We start from the raw sequence: 23,247 nt of genomic DNA on the forward strand, positions 1-23,247 counted from the left end.
GACTGATACTCATACTCAGATTTATGTTAGCCATTAGTCTTAGTTGTATATTTCTACTGTACCATTTAATGGTCTTTGTTATTTTAGGTTTGCCTGTCACTCATCTTACTAGTATATCTATCATTAATTTCATGATACTGTTTTTCTTCCATGTATCATATATCATACATAGGTTACTTTTATTACACCCTTGTACAATCACATCTATTTCATTTTCATTATTATTTCCCTTTTATCCTCTTCCAATTCACTTGGTTTGTGTTAAGCCCTTGAGCCAGGATCCACACAAACATATCTCAATGTTATACATAATTATTTTTGGTTAAGTTTTTCTTTGAACGCACAGTGTTATTCTTTCTTGCATATTGTTCGCTTAGGCTTCACAAATGTTTATTTTTGGTTTATCTGTAATAGCTCTTCTGGATTAATCAATAATTAGGTTATACATTTTGTTCATTTCGGCTTAAGTGTCTGTCATTTGCAATTTACCCATAATTCTGTTCCTAGGTTCATCAATATCTTTTTTTCAATACATAACATCACAATCATATGTTTATTTCACCACACAATTTCTTAATATTTCCACTGTATCAACTATTTCATTTTTGTATTTCTTTATAGTTTATACTTCTTACTATTAATATTGTTTGTGAAGGCTGCTGAGACCAGTTCCATCCTAATTGCTCACATTCCTCCTTTGTTGGCTGAACCCATTTTTAATCTCTCGGTGTGGATTCCTATTCATGGTGAGGGGACCATGTATAGGGAAGGTTCTATTCTTTCAGTTTACCTCCTCTGGGATCTAAACATCCACCCACGTGTATGCTGTGCTTGGTGACCCATGAAGGGGAGAAGAGAATCCTGGTGGTTGAGGGGTTCAACCCTAACACACCACTTTGGCCCTGAATTTCTGTAGATGTGCAGCCTAGGGGTGGCCCCCACTCAGTCAGCTGGTTTACTTGGGCAAGGGTCAATCAAGTCCCAGTGTTGGATAGTATCTGATGCCAGTGTTTGGGAATAGTGCTCATGAAACCCTGGCATTGCTGCAGTGTCCTTGTTTGGCATTGCAGTGCATCCCCCTCATAGGGCTCCATGGTAGGTGGGATCAGTAAGCACCAAAATATTCTTTTTTTTTATTATGAATCCTCTAAATAAAAACTTAAATAAAATAGTGAAAAAAAGTCAATAGGTAAATGACCATGTCTTGAAGATTCTGAGCAGCAATTTTTAATATCTATAACACCTGTACTTCATTTTTTCATTCTACTTTCTCTTTTCAGACAAACCTTTAGGGCAGATGTTTCCCTTTTTCATCCAGAAGAGATTAGAGAGACTTGTTGGCTCTCCAAAGTCAGTAAAGAAGTTTTGCTCTGGTGGCATATTGGAGAAAACATCCACATCTCAATGCAGTGAACTCCTCTTGTGTTCAAAGGCAATTGGGGATATACCTATTGAGGTTTTGTTTCATGCTACTTTGAATTCATCAAGAGAAGTTGTTGTTGAGAGGGATTTGAAGAACATCCCTGAGTCAGAGATTCTTGCTGGTCTCTCCACCCAAGGAGTTTCTGCAGTGAGGCATATCTCCACTTGCAAAGGTGGAATTATGATGCTGATCAATGTCCTCATTCTGACATTTACATCACCATGTCCACCTGCCACTATCTTAATTGCAAGGTACAGTCGTACATTCCAAACCCTCTCAGATATTTCCAGTGTCAGCAGTTTGGTCACTCGAAGACATCATGTCATGGTTTCTTGATATGGGCTTGTTGCTGTGGGAAGGACCATGATGCCTACGAGTGTGAAATGGACCCTCATTGGGTCAATTGCAATGGCTCTCATCCGTTCTACTTTTGTTCTTGCCCTAACTGGTTGGAAGAAAAAGAGGTGCAGCATTTGAAAACAATTCAAAACATTACTTACCCTGAGGCTCAAAAGTTGCTGTCTGCCACTTCATCTCGGACTATGCTGCTGCACTTTGTTCTACTACTACAGTGGGAGTGTAGACGGATCTCTCTGTGCCTCCAAAAGAATCATTCTCAAACCAGATGAAAAGACTTTTAACCTCTATGGTTAAAAGAATTGATGAGTCAATTTAAATACACATCTCTGTCCCTAACATACATTCCAGCAAACCCCAAGATCCACTACCTTTGGTTCTGGGTATTTCCTCAGGTACATCTTCTTCTCTCACCCCAAGATGCAAAACAATTATTCGTTCACATCGTTAGGTGCTGGAATTCTATTCCAACAGCAAAGACCTGCCCAATCGACCCAGGACAGGATCCATAAAGGTCTACAGACTTCCCTCGAATAAAGAGAATGAAGAAAAAAGACATGGTCATACACATAAATAAGAATGGGCCACCTTGATACAATAGAACTGTCGAGGTTTACGTTTTAATCTGGATGACATCAAAGCACTGATTGCTTCCTACCATCCTGTATGTATTTCCTTATAGGAAACATTTCTGAAACCTATCAATACAGTCATTGTTCAGTAGTTTTCTTTGTACAGAAATGACAGGTTGTGTGATGGACGAGTGCATGGAGGGGGTAACACTGTTGGTTGATCACCATGTGCCCATCCTATCTTTGCCACTCAACACAATCAGACCTTGATGCTCTCACTAAACAGTTGCTGTCTCCCTTTTTAATCACGGGGAACTTTAATAGACATCATCTCTTCTAGGTAAGTGCTGATATTGATGGGAGGGGTCACTCTGTAGAGTGTATGCTCTCTGATCAAAACCTTTCTCTTTTCAGTAGTGGTTCTTATATTTATTTTTATGCACTTTGTTTCTTATTTACTGCTATTGATCTCTCAGTTTGCTCCCCTTCACTATTCTTCCACTTTTCATAGAGGGTCAACAGTAATCCATGAGGCAGTGATAATTTTCCTATAATTTTGAGAGAGACTGGCCATGGTCAATGTCACCCAACCCGCATGCCCCAGTGGTAGCTGGATCAAGCAAACTGGCCATCTTTCACTGCTCTCACAGAATTTGATACTGCCATTGTCTGTAAGCCATCAATAGATGACTGTGTGGCAGCAATAAATGATTGTATTGTACAGGTAGCTGCTCAATGTGTTCCTAAAACCTCAACACATTTTCCATGATATCCTCATTCATGGTGGAATCCTAGCTGCCACCTAGCATGGAAAGCTCAGAAATAGGCCTGGGATACTTTTCGTAGGTATCCCACACTATCACACCGCATCACTTTCCAGCAGGCCAGTGCAAGTGCTCAGTGGGTATGACATCAAAATCAGAAGGACTCTTGGATTAAGTTCACAACCAGCATATCTTCTACCACGAGTTCCAAAATCATACGGGACAAGATTCAAAAGGTCAGTGGGCAATATAATTCTTTCTCTCTCTTGATCTTGCTCTCTGATGGCCAGGAAGTAGCTGATACCCGAAGCATTGCCGATACTCTAGGTGAAAGCTTTTGCCACGTATCTAGCACTTCTGCTTCTTCCTCCACCTTCTTAGCCATCAAGACTCAGGCAGAGCAATCATCTTTTTCCTTTCAGGCTAATTGTCTCTATGGTGGAACATAAGCTGGATCTTCATTGGTCTTACAGTACATTGATCGGACCTGACGATGTACACTCTGAAATGCTGCAGCATCTATCTCCTGCTTTTCTTGCTATTCTTCTGATTGTTTTTAACTGGATCTAGCAGGAGAATGTTTTTCCTGATGCCTGGCACCAGGCTATTGTCTTGCGTCTTACCTTTCTCTAAGACTGGGAAGGATCCCAAGATTCCTTCAAACTACTGTCCAACTGCTTTAATGAGCTGTCTCAGCTTAGAGAGGATGGTTAATGTTTGTGTTGTTTGGTTCTTCGAATCAAACAACCTCTTCTTGCCCACCCAGTTCAGGTTTCAACGACAGTGCTCCACCATGGACCACCTGATTCAACTTGAAACGTCAATCAGAGAAGCCTTTCTCAAATGACAACATCTTGCATCAATATTCTTTGACATTGAGAAGGCTCATGATACAACATGGAGATATGGCATTTTGTGAGACCCCCATATATATGGGTTATGTGGCCATTTGCCCACTTCTGTTGAAAAATTTTTTAATGGGCAGGTGATTCCAAGTTTGTGTTGGTTTGACACTTTCCTGTTCTTTTCTACAGAAAGTTGGAGTCCCTCAGGGCTGTGTTTTGAGTGTCACACTTTTCAGTATAAAGATTAATGCCATCACTTGAAAACTACCTCTTACTGTTGCAAACGGGCTCTGTGTCGACGACTTTCACATTTCATGTCAGTTGTCGAACATAAAGTATATTGAGCAGCAGCTACAGACTGCCCTCAGTTGTTTAATGAAATGTACCACAGCAAACCATTTGCATGCACTTTTGCTGCCAGCGGGGTATTCACCCTGACCTTGAACTCAGTATCAGTGAAGTTGTGCTGCCTGTGGTCCCTCAGACAAAGTTTTTAGGGCTTATCTTTGACTGTGAGCTGACTCTTATACCACACATCAAGCAGATATAGGTAAAATGTACAAAAGCACTGAACATCCTCTGTATCCTCTCTTCCACCACTTGGGGAGCGGATTGATGTTTTATGTTAAAGATATTTTGTGCTCTTATACTATAGAAACTTGACCATGGATCACTGGTTTATGGCTCTGCCAAGACCTTGACTTTAAAGATACTGGATCCCATTCATCATCAAGGACTTCTTTCTGCACTTCCCCAGCTCAGAGCTCATACACAGTCTCATAAAACTCCTTTGCACCTCCACTGTTTGCAACTGTCTTTACTATATGCTTCAAAACTTCATTCTTTACCAAAGCATCCCACCTAGGGTTATGTTTTCCTTCCTTAGTGGGCCATACTTTTTCAGAACAGACAATCTGTTATTGTTCCTTTTGACCTTTGTATCCAGGAGCAGTTGGATGAATTGAGTCTATCCTTGGGTAACATTACTGTATCCACTGGACAGCCCATTCCACCATGGCTTATTACAGTCCCTAGTTGTGACCTATCTTTATTTCATCTGAGAAAGGCAGATACTCCCGATTGGAAATACCGTCTATTATTTACTGAACATCTTTCAAACCATCCTTCCATTCCTATTTATCCAGATGGTTCAAAATCAGGTGACTTTGTGGGCTTTGCCATGGTTTGTTGTGGTTCAGTAGTTGTGCACAGAATCCCCTCTACAGCTTCTGTGTTCACTGTTGAACTGTACACCATTTCTCTTGCTCTGGATCACATAGAAGCTAAGCAGTACTCAAATTGCACTATTTATACTGACTCGCTTAGTTCTCTGCTGACCTTGGAATTAGCTTACATTAGTTCACACCCTGTTTTTGCCAATATTCAAAAACCAACTGGCCCATTTCTCTTAAACGTCTACTTCTATCCAATTTTTCTCGATACCAGGCCATGTTGATATTCTGGGGAATGTGCTTGCCAACACCACAGCTAAGTCTGTCTACTCTGGCACTATCACTGCTGTGTCTGTTCCATACATGGACTATGGTCCTGTATTTAAGGTTTGGCTCTGTGCCAGTTGGCAGTCGACTTGGAGTAAGCAACGTGAAAACAAGCTTTTTCAAATAAAACTCTCTGTTGGACTTTGGCCGACTTGCTTGTGGTAGGATCTGAAAGAGGAAGTTGTTCTAACTGGACTATGCATTGGCACAGTGTTTTAACTCATTGTTTTCTTTTATCTGGGACTGATGCACCAATGTGTTGTCTGTGTAACCCTCAGATTACAATAAGCCACATTTTACTGTCTTGTTGACTATCAATGACAGCACCATTTTAAACACGTTCTGTCCCAAAGTTTATCCATAACGTTAGACAGTGTTATTGGTGATAGTGACTCTATCCACCTTGGAAATGTTTTTAGTTTTCTAAAGGCCATTAATCTTTTTAATGCTATTTAAGTGTTTAGTTTATACATTAGACCTTTTTTAATGCGATTCCCTTTTAAGAATCAAAATACATCTAGTTTGATTTGAAATTAGAAAATGGCCGTAATGTCAAATAACTCAAAACCAGGACTGGAAAGGCCAACTTCAGGTGACTATCAGTGCAGTTTGAAGTACCCGTTAGTCATCATGGGGAGTTATAATTAAAATTTTGCTACAAACCATTTAAAACTTTTACTTTACTTTACTTTACTTACTGAAAGTGGCCATAACATCAAATAACTTGAAGCCAGGACTGGAAAGGCCAACTTCAGGTGAGTAACAGTGGTTTTTTAACTTACCTGTTAATCTTCCTGGTGAGTTATGGTAATTACACTTATGCTACAGAAAGTCATTTACGACTTGTATTGCTGTAGATTTTCTCTTACCACTGTAGACTAGATGTAAAAATTGGATTTAATGCTATTTATGTTTTTTAATTCAAAAATTAAACTTTGTTTTGTGTTACCTTAATTTACTTTTATGAATTTTACTAATTTTTCTTTAACTTTTTACTGGATGTTTGGCACAGATAGCCTAATTGCTTTTGCACAATAAAACACCAAACTACCACCTAATCAACCAATTCATTTTTAGAAGATCTAGATTTTGTCAATTGTTTTCCAGCTTCTCATTGAGTGTCTTCCAAGCCTGTACTGCATAATGTGCCAGGCCTGTCTTAAGTTGTTTTTTTCAACACATATCTCTGTTTATTACCATTTGCATTACATTTTTTTATGGTGATCTTTTTGTTTCCCTTTTGAGATTGAGTACTTGCAAGCCTCGCTATACAGGCTTTAATTCTTTTTGCCTCAGTTTACCATCAGGCAGATTTTCTTCCTGAAATGAATTAATTACATTTCTTTTAGCCATTTTGCAATGGGCCATGTATCAAAGGCCATGTTGTTGCATTTGTTGACATGCATTCACAATTTTATTGAACTACTAATTTATGAAGTTACATCAATATGTTTGGGATGAAGTTGTAGATTATAATTCAAACGTTAGTATTATATATGAGTTAATTTTTTTAATTTGAAAGTAAATATTAAACGAATGCATCTAAATATAGATTTTAGTGAGTCGTGTTGTATGTTAAGTGCAACACTGTTTATAATTAGATGTTTGTTATTTCGGAATACTAATTCTGTAGTTTCATACAAATTATTAACTCAAATTACTAATATTGACATGCTGGAACATTAAATAACCTCATATCTTTTATTCTGCTGCAATATTGCTTATGTACTGAATCAGACATGGTGGCCTCATTCAACTCTCCATTTTTTTAAACATTCCTTTGTCTACTCTTACTACATATATGTATGTTATGTAATAATTAAAATATGACTATATATCACAAAATATTTGTCCACTAAAATATAGCCAAAACAGGAAAGACTAAAGGTCAGTTTTATACAACTGGATGTATAACATGAGTGCACCTGCATCTTTTAAATGCAAATTATGTAATGTTAGCTAAGCATGACTGGAAAGTCAGTATAAAAAAAAAATATATATATATATATAAATACAATTAGCGATATGAGACTTAAGGTGCTTAGACTAAACATTTGTACTTTCATGTTATAATATACAGTCATTTTAGCATGAAAAAACAAGTTATATTTATTTCCTAATTTTGATGATGGTTACTAGGTTGGTTAATTGATAGACCCCACATAGTTAGAGTATAGAAAATAACATAAAATATAAAGTATTGCTAAAGTGTTTTTTAGGAAGTTTTAGAGATTTTGTAAATAATGCTTGAGATTTTTGGAATGAAGAATAGGTTTTAATCATGACATGAATCACTTTTTACTCAAGCTAGTAATGAAACACTTTTTTTGCAAACAAGTCTTTAGTAGAATTATTTTATTACAAATCTGATTTTTTATACAAAATACGTGTAATCTTTACTAAAATTCTTCCAAACTTTAGGAAGATGCACATGCTATGTGAAAAGTTATAGTGCAAATACTTAATGTGTGCAAATGAGTAAATGAACTTGTGCACATTATACTGAGCTGATAGTCAAATGGTTGATTCTATCCATTTTATTCCCTACCTAGTTTTACCCTATTGACACTCCTACAGTTAATGTTTACCTTCCATCTCCTTTCTTTGGTGTTCCACTTGTATTAAATAATTTTAGTGGAATACTTCCTCCTCATTCCCTTCATTTTGTGCCATTTCTCATTGTCAGTTTGTTCTCTTAACACATGGCTTCTTTGCTTTTAGGATCTTCTGTGGTGGGACATTGCTGTTTTTTTTTTACCATCCACTGGAAATTGAGTTTTATGGTTAATTCATTTTTCTTCATAGGTGCAATTTTTACGGCTATTCTTTTATATGTGGCATCACATGGGGTATCTGCGATACTGTATTCAATTTTTTTAGCTGTTCTTTTGTTTCATTTGGATACATTATTATCTTCATTCATTTTATATGTGTAGCACCTGCCAATTCTTTACCTGTTTTATTTAAAGGTTTTTCTTCACTTGCCTTGTTTGTTCAATGCTGATTTGGGTTCTGGATTGATTGGTTCTACCGAAATCACTTTGTGGGTCTTCCCTGTTTTAAAATGTCATCTTTGAACACATTTGAGTAGGTTGTTTCTGCAGGACTGAGAATGCCTGTACAAGGTATATGTCCTTATATTTAATTTTTTCATTACATGATTAGATACCAGTTTAATGCCTTTACCTTTAAACTTGTTTTGGTTCTGTATGTCTTTTGTCCCTGGTCTGCATTTTACTGAAATATGTAACAGGGTTTTCCTGTTACATTCCTCACATTCTAGTCTTTTTGGGATCTGTATTTATCCAAACTGCCTCAACTGTTACCTTATATTCTCCTTCTCAAATGCATTTGAAGGTGGTTTTGGTTTTCTGAGCCTGTAATTTGGATTTTATTTTCATTCTTCCCTCTTTGTCTATATATGTTGATAGTTCAACATATTCCCTGTGACTTTGGGTGTATCTCTTCCTCCCCTTCTTCTGAATTTTTTCTCTTCTCAGATGCCCATCTCCAAAAATGGAAGGTGTGATTCTATCAGTAGAAGCCTTCAGAATAATGGTGTCCAGTTGAAAGGTTTTATCCATTTTACATACAGACACACTTCTGACTTGTTTATGGTGATAGCTTATATCATTCGCTAAGGGGACACTTTTTGCTCCCAGGGATCTTTTTTGAACCCATACACTTGACATATGTCTCCTGGAAAGTCATATTCCAGGTGCTTTGTCGTCTTTGCTAATTTAATTTCTAATCTTGACACTTTTTTCCATTTTGATGGCTCTATATTTTTCCACATGAAGTTTTTGGATCTTTTCTAACTTTACATTTAGTTACCTTTTCCTTTCTTCTTCTTTTCTTTCTTTTTTTTTGCTTCATCAAATTCAGACAGTTTTATGTTAGCGTTTTTGACTCTACTAGTCATCTACAAAATTTAGTATGTCTACAACTCTGGTTCAGGTCTTTCTGACTTTTCTCTCCTGAATAGCATTTCTTTAGTTTTTCTCGGCTGTTTCAGCTTCATATGTTTCTTTTTTTTCTGGATCAATTTTAATAGCATATTCATTTGGTATATTTCTTTCAACTTTTTTCTTTTCTTACCATTTTTTAATGCATTTTCTCAGTGGAATTTGGATGGCCTTCTCAGTCCAGTACATATTATGGATTGCTTCATTGTTTTAAATACTTCTTTCCATTAAATCCCACACATTTCCTACCCCCTACTCCACTTATTTGTCTCTGAGTTTTTCTCTTCCTCCCTTACGTATTGGATTTAGATTATGATTTGATTAGCCCTTCCTTTCTTGTCCCTTCCTTCCCATCTTCACTTTCTGGTGTATTCAATCCTATTATGCACCTTTCTTTTTCCCTGCCTGTCTACCCTGCCATCAGTTTGAGGTACTTTGTTGAGCACTACAACAAAATTTCATATGTTCATCTCATGTCCTGTTGTCCGTTTTGGGTAGATGTTTCTTCCTTGTTGTGGTACTATTATCGACTTGTTACCATTCTTCACTCTTTCATGAGACTATGACTGGGAAAGTTACATGTGTGTGTGTGTGTGTGTGAATATATATATATATATACTTCTTTTTTTTAGGGGCAAGTCCCTTGTTTTCTTTTTACAGGGGTGCCTGATCATATATTATTTAAATGTTCAAATTCACACTGAAAAGCCATATTACAATTTAATGGTCATGCAAAGCACACTGCAGAGATGGGATGTTCCACAAGCTCACTTGTAGGTTTATCCTCTCAATAAAAATACTTCATATGTTTGCCCATCCCAAACCATATTTACCATGGACTACGTGGGTAAAGCAGAAAGGGGTAGCTGCCCATCTCTTCCATGCCTTGTGTTGAATAAATCATTATCTTCTGCTTTTAAAAATAGGGTTTCATGATCATCAATTCCACTGTTTTTGGTGGTGGTGTTCCTCCAGACTCTACACCACATTTTTTCTCCTACTTTTCTCTCCAGTTCTAAGCCACTGGGATAGTAGACTATAGAGGCATCCTCTTAAATGTGTTAATGAAATACAAATAAACTATATAAAAGTGATTATATAAACATTTAGTTGAGAGTAAGGCTGTAATGTTCTGCTGATGTAGATGATGTAATATCCTCAAATATGACATGTAAAAACAATTGGAATAAGCTGTTAAAATTGCAGTTCACCCCTTTGATTGGGATCTCTTATCCTACCCCCAAATGAATGTCAGTTCCCAGTGACATGGTTTTAGAATCAATTAAATATCCTCGCACATATATTACAAATTACTATATGCCTCCTTTTTTTTCTACTCCATCAGTGTTGTGGGTCATGGTGGAGATACTTGCAGATTATTACAATTCTTCCCCTTCAGCTATCCCTTGATAGTTATTATTCAGAAGATGTTAATGCACATAGGCTGATTCTGGTCAATTTGATGTTTACGTTGTGCAGGCATCTTTTTCATATCAGGTGTTGAATTCATGGATCAATTTACCAATTAACTGGTATTTACCTTGCTCAGGAATCAGTGGAATTACATTCTCTCCAGTTTCATGAATTTGAGGTGAAGACAGTATGATCCTATTTATTACCTCTATCAGAAGGGTAAGTTTTGGATTGTAGTTGATTTGCTACCAATATGATCCTGTTTCCTACATTCACATGGATTTTGGTTCTAGGTATCCTTGGTTTTGGATTTTAGTTGACTTGTTTTTGGTATGATCCTCTTTCTTACCTCCAAATTGTTGTCAGCACCCAGCATCCAGGTTTTGGATTGATAGTATGATCTCCATCCTATCCCTCACATGGATAATGATTCCCAGCAGTGTGGGTTTTGGATATAGTTGACTTGCTTTTTATGGTCCTTTGCATCCTGGCCAATTTACACCTGGAGGCACATCCTTTCATTCTACTCACTTTTTCACTTTCTACAATTTATTATAAATATTGCATTGTTTATATTGCTACCCAACCATTGTTCTCTCCCACTTGGATGTGCTCCTCTGCTTTTCCACCTATATATGTGACATCATTCTATGTGTGACAAGTATACCTGATTCAGAAGTGGTGTGGTTTCAATCTTAGAATCTGACTATCTTATCTTAAGAAGTGTCCTTCAGATGCTTTCAAAGCATGCTTCTTTCTTTCTTTCCCTTGCACAGGTTTCTCCACTTATCCAATATGGGATTCTAGTTCTTTGTGTAAGACAAGATAATGTACAGGGTCGGAAGTTATAATTTTCTTATACTAAAAATGTATTTCCAATAGGTACTTGCATTCCTCTCACACTTCCCATCCTTCCTTCCCACTAAAAACTGCTCATTCCATTTCTGCCCAAACTGTAAGTGATAGTTCAGTAGAATTTAATAAAGGGAGTTGTAAGTGCAATTAAAGTATGTCACACTCTTATTAGTGGAGGGTTGTAGCATAATGTTGTGCATGATACATACATTGGAATTGAAAGTCGGATTGAAGCAGCCTTGATTTCTTATGGTCTTATTGTTTCCTTTTATTCTTGAGTGATGTATATTTCATATTTATTTCTTTATTTATAAATATAGAACTGTGTATTTTCCCTAAGCTTATGTAATTGAGCTTGTGGTTTGAAATTTATATTTGAAAATCTCAATTATCTGATGGGGTCCTTTAACATCATGTAATGATCCCTTTCAGTATTAATCTAAAAGGTAGATGGACATCAGGGTTTGAATAAAAAGTGTGGTTAGATCTGAAAACAATGTATATAATGTGTATCTGATTTGTTGAGACATAACATTAAGTTTTATATTTTTGAAAATTGTTGATAGACTGATTTTTAAACTTGTAAAATAAAGACAGTGTCAAGAACACCAGTATTATGTTAAATGCATGAGAAAAAATTCATTGTAAAATATCAAGTCTAACAAGATTTGCATCTCATGAAAATAGCAGAAAAATTAATAATGGATGGTATGTGTATTTAAGGTTTGGTGTTATATAATAAGTACAAGATTGAGGTATTAAATTATGTGCACATGCAGTTTCACTCTTTAAATACACACATGACTAATCAAAAGGATGTGTGGGAACTACTAAATTTAAAATTTCATGAACTTGACTAGTTTTTTTAGCATAGAATATGAAATACATATTTTTAGACATTGATTAAAGTACAATTTTAGAATTTTTTTCTTTTTTTTTTGTAATTGAATATGCTTTAATGAATACCTGTCTTCTTTTGTTAGAGTACAAATGGTGTGTATGTTAATGGCAGAAGACTTGAAAAGAATGAAGATATGCTACTTAAATACACAGATGTCATTTCTTTTGGTCCACCTGACAGAGCAGAGTATGTTTACTGCTACAAAAGAGAGGGTGCATGTGCCCATAATGACCGAAACCCACAACCATGTAAAGTGAGAATTAAAGAGAAATCTCCAGAACAAAGAGATAAACAAGTGGGTTTATTGTGCTTTTTTTCATTATTCATATACCACTCAGTTTTATCATAGGTGTAAGGTTTTTAACAACTTCAAGTATGCTTTTGGTCACTGTTAAATAATCTTTGTTTATCATATTCAGGGTACTCACAATAATTTTTGATTTGAAAATATCAAATATGTAATTTGCTCTTATAAAAATAATTTATTGACAATCCTATAAGTTTAATGTTGCATGAAGTGTTTTTTAGGCTCTTCATCTTTTTTACATATGATACACAGTATAGTTTGTGATAACTAACTGCTATCTATCTGGTTAGTTATAGCTTTATTAACCCTTTCCAGATGGGTCACAGTTGAAAAGCCATGTTTGTGATGTCAAAATACAAAGTCTGTAGCTTTGTATAAATTAGGAACTCAAATTACTAATACTGACAAACTAGAATATAAATTAGAAATCTCCAATATTTTCATATTTGCTGAGGTATTGCACATGTCGCATGTACTGAATCAAATACACTGGCTTCACTTACCTCTTTCCATTTTTAGAAACGGTTCCTTGTAATGTATACATTTTTATATGTGATGTCAGTAAGCATTTCAAAATTCAGAATGTACCCCTAATGGTTTTCACAGCCATTTCCAACTATAACAGCATCATCTTTCTTTCAAAATAAACCTTCAATCTGATAAGTTGTCTTTAGTCTGTTCACATTTTTTTTTTAAACCCAAATACAAGTTAAGTTACTAAACTTGGTAAATTATAATGGAATTTTGTGATGCTGATATATTAATTTTTGAATTTTTGATTATTCAAATATATATGTAAAATTTTAAAGAAACATTTGTTTTATATTCTACACATGAAAATTCTTAAGGCTTAGCAAGCCATAATGACAAGCAGAAACTAAATACAAAGGTCATATAGAAGAGGTAATTGTGTATTTCTTTATTTACTGTTCCATGTTTTCAGAAAAATAAGTTTAAGAACTTGTTTGCAAATGGTAATAATCTGTATATATATAATGTGTAATAATTAATGTGACTGTATTTTACAAAATACTAGTCCACTAAAAAACAGCCAAGACGAGTTGCTTCATAAAAAGTAAAGGTCAGTTTTATATTATTGGATATGGTATCATGAGTGTATTATTAGCCAGGCATGACTGATATAAGCATATATAATGTTATGAGACTTAAACTATTTAATCTAAACATTTATGTTTTCATGTTATAATGTGAAGGAATTCTAGAATGAAAAAAAGCTTAATTTATATTTATTTCCTAATTTTTATGGTGGTTACAAAATTGATTAAATCAATCTTAAGTTTATTAATGAAAATAACAGATAAAATAGTTTTTTCTTAAGAAACATTTGATAACTGTAAGCATTGTAATGTTTACTGATAATGTGCTAAATTTTATGAAAATACACTTACTAATTTAAAAGTTATAGCATTAAAACAATAACAAGCACAAAATGGTTATGAAGTTTGTTCCAGGGATTAAGCCCTTGCTGAAAGAGTTAATCCACTTAAAGTCAAGGATAAAAGATAAACTTTTGTAGCCTGCAGAGAATGAAATAAGTTGAATCCATTGTTTCTGTGCAAGCTAAAACTGGTTTAATATTCTGTAATTTGTAAGTAAATTGACACACACATCCATTTAACAGAAAAATTTTGAGAACTTTCTAATAATATAAACAATACTTATTAATAATCTGAAGCACCACAAGAATATGCTACCACAAGCCATCAAATGTCCTGTATTTTTAATGTTTCATTGAATTTCCTTATAATTTGCTATTTTCTCATGAAAAAGTTGAAAGAAAAGGGAATTGTACCTCTAATTTGCAGTCAATTATTGATGCATTTTCTTATTATAATGCAGAATAATAAGCAGTAACATTTCCGGACTGATGTAAAAAAAAAGTCAGAACATTTTTCATTTTGGAGTACAGTAATGCATGGTTTGTAGTTCTTAATCACCTAATATTTTCATTAAATAATTTTTGTTAAATTCGTGCTTGTTATGAACAGTTCTTACAAATCAGTTTTATATGAAAATCATATTCAATTTTTTTTTACTTTGTTGATATGAAACTACTATAATTTTTATATTTTACTTTCAATTTTACATAAAGATATCTAATTCTTATTATATTTTTTTAACTGAAAGACACTTGATGACCTGTTATGATTTAACCAAGTCTTCTGTACTTAATTGTTTATACCTACCAATATTAATTGAGCTGTGTAATGAACTAAAAGCATTTCATAGGTTTTTTTTTTAACTTTCTGTGCAGTTTACATTGTTTTGTTAATTACCTTCGTGCCCACAAGCAAAAGAAACTTTGAGAACGTTTCTGTTGTATAAACTGACAACAATTAGGGAAAAATATTTATTCTTTTTAATTTGTTTTGCAACCAATTGATTTTCTCTAAATATAACTTTTCAAGTAACTACTCTGACAGAATCTTATATTTTGCAGGTAAATGTGATTATCATAAAATTTGATAAATTAGACCCTTGGCCTAAAGTTTGGTTGTAGTCAGTGAAGTCATGATGAAAACTTGTGTATATTATTGAAATCTTTTAATAATTACGTTAAATAAGTAATTTACTTACAAAAGGTATTGTGCTCATGTTTTTCTGCCTGGCATAATACAGTATAGTTCCATGCTGTGTATTTTGTTGGCTTAGTAATTTGTGCCTTTGTACGTTTCTTTCTTACTTAAAGCTATATGGTTATGAGTGTGAAATGAGGAATTTGAAACAGAAACTAAACTCTAGCTAATATACGTAATCAGTATAAACATATGTAAAGTAAATATTTTTTTCAAGGATTTCTGACAATTGTGTGTAATTTTTAAAAACAATGGGCAAAGGAGTGTACTAGAAGAGAGCATATTAAGGTGTAATTTGATGATTTTGTAGTTTTTTTAAGGAGAAAATATATACATTTATGTGTACCAAATAAAGTTGAAAATTAAGAGGAAGTTTTCACATATATTTAGGTTAAGAAACAACATAAACATTATGCTATTTATGTTTACACTGGGAAGTTGCTATAATTGTGATCCAAATAGCAAAGTAGTGAAAACAGGACTGTGGTGTGAATTCAGTATGTTGGCTTATAACAGACATAATTATGATACTATGACTGTTTTACAATGTTCAATACCTCAAAAAATATTTAAGAAAAGCATGTTGTATTTATTGTATGTGTATCTGATATTAACTAAAAATCTTTCCAAGATTCTGTTATTTCTTTAACATGGTAGTGTTAGAATACTTTGATTCTGTTTCTGAGTGGGAAACTAGTTTTAAGTACTCACATAATGTTAGAAAGAATGTTTATGAATGACCATCTTACAGATAAGTATGTAGGTAACAAAATAATACATTTTCTTCATTCTTCCTTGTTTCTACATACAAAACATAAAGTATATTTATTCAAACATGATGATTGTCACTATTTTTTTAAAATATTTATAGTGTGAAATCTCTGGCCTAGTAGGACTCAATACCTCATCTTACAAAGTTTCACCAAATTCTTCAGCTGCACCTTGTAATAAAGAAGATAGGAAAGATGAGCAGGAAAATCCTTTTGAATGGACTGAAGGTGAAGTTTATAGTAGTTCTGACAAACTAAACAGTGCTCAAAATATTGATCATAACAGTTTGAAAGAATCTGATATTTTTAGTTTGTGTGCTGAAACCAAGAACAGACAGTCCAAAATTGTAGATGGCTGTGTGTCACTTGATTATCAACCAGAACAAGTTAATCACCAGATCAGTGAAGAATATAACAATGTACCAACTACCACAGTTTTACCAAAAAAAGTATGGAACTTACTGGAGTTAAAGATTCTGAATATGTGAATAAAGAGCAGGAAACCCTCCAAAAGAAACTTGAAGAACTGGAACAACTTTTGAAAAATCAGAATGAGATAAGGGAAAACTTGGAAAAGCAGCTTCAGACAGCAGAACAACAACTTCAAATGAATCTTAAGAACAAACAGGTAGGCTATTTTGTGTGTTCAATAATGTTCAAAAAGATAAATTTATTATAAAAATATAGAATAAACTATCAATTCGCAATCAAGTGTAATAAGTTATTTGAATTTTATTTGGTAAGATTCTTATAATACAGTATGTTAGAAGATAGGATGATATTTAAAATTGGGTAAGGAGACAAATTTCAACATGCATATTTCTGAGAGATAGACACTATATTGTATGAACTTAATTGGAAAGATGTGTTGGAGCATACCAAATTGTGACCTTACAATACAGAGAACAGTAAGTTTCTGTACAAATAAATTTATTTACAATGAAAACAACTTTAAATGTAATTCTTGGAAAATAACACCTGTTTTTCAATACAAAATATGTAATTTCATGCATTGTGTGAATTAAAACATATTTAATAACAGCCTCTTGTTAAATTTACATGTATAAACAGTATCTAAGTTTAGAGCTCCCTTTTACATATATTGCTTTTATTTTCATGTTTGACTCTTGTGGAAATTTAAAAAACAAGTGCAAATGTCAAACACATCTGCTTTTGTCTGTAAGATTTGTTGCAAGGTATGTTTGTGCAAAATATCATCTCAATTGGTTGAAGTATAAAAGAATGGCAAACCAGAAACCTTAATTCTGTGAAAAATTTTCTCCATTAACATGTAAAAGATCAAGAAAGACAGTTATCTGTTTCAGTGAGAAATATAAAGACATTACAGGCCTAAAACCCTGATGTAAAAAAAAAATAATAATAAAAATTTTTAAAAAAACACAAATCTTGACAAAAAATGTACAAATCTCTTATCTGTCTATTTCAGAGAAAGTGTGTTGTTGTAACATACCTCTGTGCACAATCTCATCTGGATTGGTTGAAATGCAGCAAAGTATCAGTGTAATATACCAGATTCTGTGAAGTATTTTGATTTTTGGCCTCATGAAAATCAAAAGAAAGACACAAATCTTAAACATGTTTAATTTATGAGTAGAAGTCGTAAGGCATCTTTTTATGAAGTTTCATGTGAATTGATGTAAATATAGAGAAACTGCATGTTCCACATGTCTTTGTGATTTGGACTTTGACTCCTGAAAATCATAAGAGATCTAAACCACAAAATTTACAAAAGATGTTTGAGCATATTTGATCAGTATGCATTCCCTCCAAGTTTCAAGACAGTTGACCCAGAAATAAAAGAATGGTACACAATTGTAATTTTCAGTTTAGTTTAGTAATACTAAACATAAAATTTTAGTATTTTCCATAATAAGAAGGTTCATATTATGTATGAAGAAATACATAAGGAATACAATGTCATCCTTCTAATAGAGAAACATTAATAGTGCTATTCACAAATTCCTAATCAAAACTATCTTATGAGAAATGTAAAAACACAATAATACTTAAAACAGCTTTAATTATGGATGTTTCAGTATTTTTCAAATTCCATCATCAGTGAAGTCTCTTAAGTTAACTCTGGTTAAGGTTTGAATCTCTTTGGCACACATTTTGTGTAAAGAATGATACACACTTTAATAACAACAAATCTTCACAACAATTGGTAAGATTATGTTAGAGATTAAAAGTATTTTGTGCATAAAGAATGAGGTTGCTTTAATTATTTTAATTTAAAATTTGCCATTTTTATATTGTGTGTATTTGCACTCAGACTCTGAATATTGTAATATAAAAAATGCATTGTGCAGTAAAATGTTTTAAATTAAAAATATACATACTTTTTAATTTTTTTTAAATTATCTTGAAACCCTTTTTAGTTTATATTCTTAATTGTAAGTTTTTACTTTTTCCCAAAAGTTTATTTTTGATGTTTTATTTTCCTTTCCGATCCTGTAACGTTATTACTTATTGAACACATATCAATGGGTCTTTTCCAGGTACTTTCAACAGTAGAACTTTAGCCATTGTTAGAACACTGAGATATTTGCTTACTAAACTAAACCTGATAAAATGAGGCAGTTTGGCTTGTATTTTAAAAAAGTTGTTAAACATTAATAATATGTATTTTCAAAATAAAACGTAATTGTCAATCTAAAAAATATATTTATCAGTGAGAAATAACACAAAAGCATTTGCAATATTACAAGTAGCTAAGAGAGTTTGGCATGTTCTTTTATAGAATTACTCACATGAGTTTTAAAATAACTATTTGGAAATATTATTTCAAAATGTAACTTTCTGTTAGTTACAAACGTGTATCTCAACTGAGAAATCAATTATGTGCATAGAGAGTGGGCGTGGCATCTGTTAAGACTTCCAAGAAAGTTTTCTCCCACTATCTGTTAAGGCACTTGAAAATTTATAAACAGAGTAATTAACCTAGAAGATTCTTTCTATATGTGGAAGGTTTAGTGTATTCAAGTCCTTCTCAACTTTAAAAGGCCAAACATTAAAACTTTGTGAAGTAACTAACTAAAGTTTACAATTTTTTCTTTGAGGTTTATTTTGAAATAAAGGAATTAATACTCAGATAATATAAAACTGAATTATAATGTAAATTTCATTGGTATACTTTGTTTGTAAAATTGTTTAATTAAATTTTGAATGTAACAAGGTAAAATTTTGTAACATGCAGAGTACAGGGGTAACTGTAATCATGGAGTCAATTTATAACATTATACTGTAAAAAACAACATTGGATATTAAGCAAAAAATCTTTTACACAACCAATAGTTATAAAAAAAAACTACAGAATGTATGATAAAACTTGTCAGAAATATTTTTAATAATATTATTAAGAGAAAACATTACAAAGAAATATTAAAATTTATGTATAAATAATTGCATTGTTGTTAAAAGAATACTCTTATTCTTCTTAATATTATTGCAGTAGTATTTACTAAATACATTGAATAATCTGTGTTTTAGGCTAAGAATTCTTTTAGAATAGGTGACTTTGACTTGTTGGCAATAAATTTAAAAATAAGGATAAAAAAACAGCCCATTAACACACACATAAATATATATAGGAAGTGTAGTTTTATCAGTATAGTTATTTTATGCCTACTATAAGTGTATGCATAAACAGTTCATGAGTTCATAGAGATGGGTAAAGTGTCTTTGTTTTCAAATGCTCACTTAAGTACTAAACATGGTTTAATTTGCAGATAGAGTGTGTTAATGATTTTAATTTGAGATATGAGTTTAAAACTATACCTGTGAAAATAATAATAAGAACTAGCAGATAGTTGGGGTTTTGTGTTTTGGTAGGTTTTGTTTTGCTTCTTTAAGTTGTTGTGATAATAGTGTAAGAAAGTAAGGGGAGTTTCCTCAGAACATTGCAAACTAACAAGCATTGGCTATTAAGATTTGTTTGAGATATATGTTAGGACTCATTTTAGCAATTTCAAATAAGTTGTAAAACCTGTTTCTTTATTTTCTTAATATAGCAATTTTCTTATTACACATAGCAGTGGTATTTACTAAATAAGTTGAATGATATAGGTTTTGGCTAATTCCATAAACAATTTTAACCTTTCTCTATATGGAAGCTATAATGTGTTCAAGTCCTATTAACTTAAAAAGGCCAAACGTTGAAATTTTGGGAAGTAACTAGCTGAAGATGCACTTCAAACTGTCATCTTGTCACAGGTTCATATACCTTTCACTTATCTTTGTGACTTGCAGATGACTCTTTTTCTCCATTGGTCTGCTTTTAGAAATTTTTCCCATTTAGAATTGTGTGGAATCTAGGATCCATCTGTCCTACCTCAACTGATTTCTGTATCTTACTTGATTTGCCCTTTGTCACACTTGAGTGGGCTTTTTTCCCCAGGACTGTGGATGACCATGGTAGATGTAATGAATACCTGAATGTTTATAATTAAAGAAATTTTTTTGCATTATGATTTTTCTAATATCTGTTATAAACTTGTCTTGCACTATATTTGTTAATTCATGCAGTATAGGCCCTAAATTATAATGTGGATGATTGTTGATAGAACATTCTAGTTATGATGTTTGTTAAACAGACTGTCAAAGTCTTTAGTTCACTAAATATGAGAAAGCAGAGAATTTCATGAAAAGACAAATGTACTTTGATAGTTGGTAGACCATTCTTATGTCGATGTACAAGTTTATATGCATGTGCCAAGTATAAAGCAAATTACTACTAATGTACTAGTTACAATATAAGGTAAACAGATTTAATGAAGAATAAATTAAAGCAACTAGTTCAGGTTTAAAAATAAGAAAACTGTTAAATTAAGAAGAAAAAAAAAGAAACATGTTATAACTTAAAATTGCCAAAATGAATCCTTACTTCATCACAAACCAAATGTTTGCAAAAACATAAGTAAAAAAAATAAATAATAAGTAAATATGTTACTTAAAAGATGCAAATCAAAAATCAATACATTAAACTAACCAGAACAAAGTTTTGTAGCAAGGACCTTCTTTAATTAAAGAAGATTATATACAAGTTAAAAAAACATACTATTTGATGTCAAAAAAATCATAAGATTTACAGGCAACTTTTGAAAGTTAAGTATAAGTTGAAAAGGAAGGAGAAAGTGAAGTTTGAGTTCTTAAGCTCAATGTTTTTCTAACATTAGAAGCTGCTGTTACAGAAAATTCTATCCATCTCCCATGATTTTTATTACCCTTACAGCTCTCCAGCAGTACTTGTCCAACATACATCTCTTTTCTGAAGCATTCCACCAATTTTTGAGGGGTTTTATTTGGGGAGGAATGGTATCTTTTTCCTCCTTGAGAACACATTGGCTCAATTATTCTGTTCAGCTCTATACCTTCATGTGTGGTTTCATTGTTGTTGGAATATTATTGGGGAAGATCTCATTTTTCCACAGGTTCATCTACCTTCCATTTATCATTGTAACTTTCAGGTGGCTCCTTTTCTCCAATTATTATTTTTTTATTAATTTTCCTGAATTTAGAATCATGTACAGATTCTGTGAGACCACATTTGATCCTTTCGTCTTTGTTGCTGGTTTGTCTCTTTGTGATCCCATGACCTCTCTCATAATTGTTTTTTATCTTGTTACCTCCCATTCTTTACTATTTCCTACTACTAGGGGTAAAAAATTTTGTTGTGTGTCTCAACATTAAATTTGTTATCAATAGTTCCATTGACTGTCAGGTTTTACCTGTGAAGTAGGAGCACATTTGAATGATTTTGTTCCACTGTGATGGTTATTCACTACTGAGTTTTGGATGATCCTAGTTTTGGCAGAAGGATTTTTCATCTGTTGTTTTTTTTTTTCATCACCATTGTCTTTTGTACAAATTTCTTTTTTATTAACTCAGGATTATCTTCATTGTCTGCATCTGGGTGAAGCTGAACAGACTCTTCTGTTACAGAGATTTACTGAAGCTGCCAGCCAGCTTTCTTCATGTTCTTATTTTAGGCTTTTTGTTGCCCTCAAAACAGATCAAGGGATTAGCATCCTATGATCCATCTATCCTGCCTCAACTGATTTCTTTACCTAACATGATTAACCATGCAGTTCTTTGGTCGTTTTTTCTATGACTGTGGTAAATGTCTTGAATGCCTATCTCTATTTTTTATTTCTCATCAGTCCAGATGCTGTTTTTGTTTGTTCACTACAGAATTATTTAGTAATTTCTAGTTTCATCCCTTTTCTTTTGGGCTTGATTTAGCACCATATGTATTTTATCAGATGATCAAGGCCTTTGCTTGACTTATGCATGTTTAAAAGCTGTGTTTACACCACTTCATGGATGACTGGCTCCTGTTAGCTCAGTCTAAACTGGAGTATTCTCAGTACACAAATCTGCTGCTGATAGATGCAGCTCAAGTTGTATGAATTCTCTAGTTTGCCTACCCAATATCTTATCCACTTGGATGTATTTTTCAATGTACACCTTATTCAGCCCCAACCTTCTCCATTTTATTTCCATTGATAGAGTTTTAAATTATCCATATACTTATTACTTCCTATGTTTATGCACAAAAGATTCTTTCACATTTGGAGGCTTGAACTTCTCTTGAAGCCCTTGTTCCTTTGGTTTGACCACTCTGCATAGCCAATGAAATCTCACTTAGGATCCCTTGGTTTCCTAAAATACTCTTCTTTGCCTTACAGAAAATCTGCATTGGTGGTTGAACAATGACAACACAATGATGAAAGTACTGCTTCCTCCATCTCGTCTGGATTTGCATCTGCTTACAGATGCTTCACTGTTGAGGAGCATGGGTACATCAGCAAGAAGATTCTGGATAATGGCCTCAATCAAAATGTCTGACTAAACAACCTATAGAAGCAAATAATGGTAGGATGGACATGCTTTGGTTCATTCACCTCCTCAGGAACTGAACTGACACATCACACTCCATTCTAATGATTCCACTATCAGC

The 23,247-nt window shown here is 33.3% G+C and overlaps 1 protein-coding gene across 1 annotated transcript in view; it reads left to right on the plus strand.

Moving 5' to 3' along the window:
* Positions 1 to 23,247, plus strand: part of LOC143252832 (uncharacterized) — a 53,599-nt gene that overhangs the window by 11,748 nt on the left and 18,604 nt on the right. Inside the window, exons 3-4 of the mRNA XM_076505586.1 lie at positions 12,677 to 12,889; positions 16,370 to 16,896. Coding sequence (XP_076361701.1) covers positions 16,720 to 16,896 — 177 coding nt within the window. The 5' untranslated portion in view covers positions 12,677 to 12,889; positions 16,370 to 16,719. The remainder of the gene's footprint in view (positions 1 to 12,676; positions 12,890 to 16,369; positions 16,897 to 23,247) is intronic.

This window comes from Tachypleus tridentatus, chromosome 1 (assembly GCF_004210375.1).
Source record: "Tachypleus tridentatus isolate NWPU-2018 chromosome 1, ASM421037v1, whole genome shotgun sequence".
NCBI classification, from domain to species: Eukaryota; Metazoa; Arthropoda; class Merostomata; order Xiphosura; family Limulidae; genus Tachypleus; species Tachypleus tridentatus.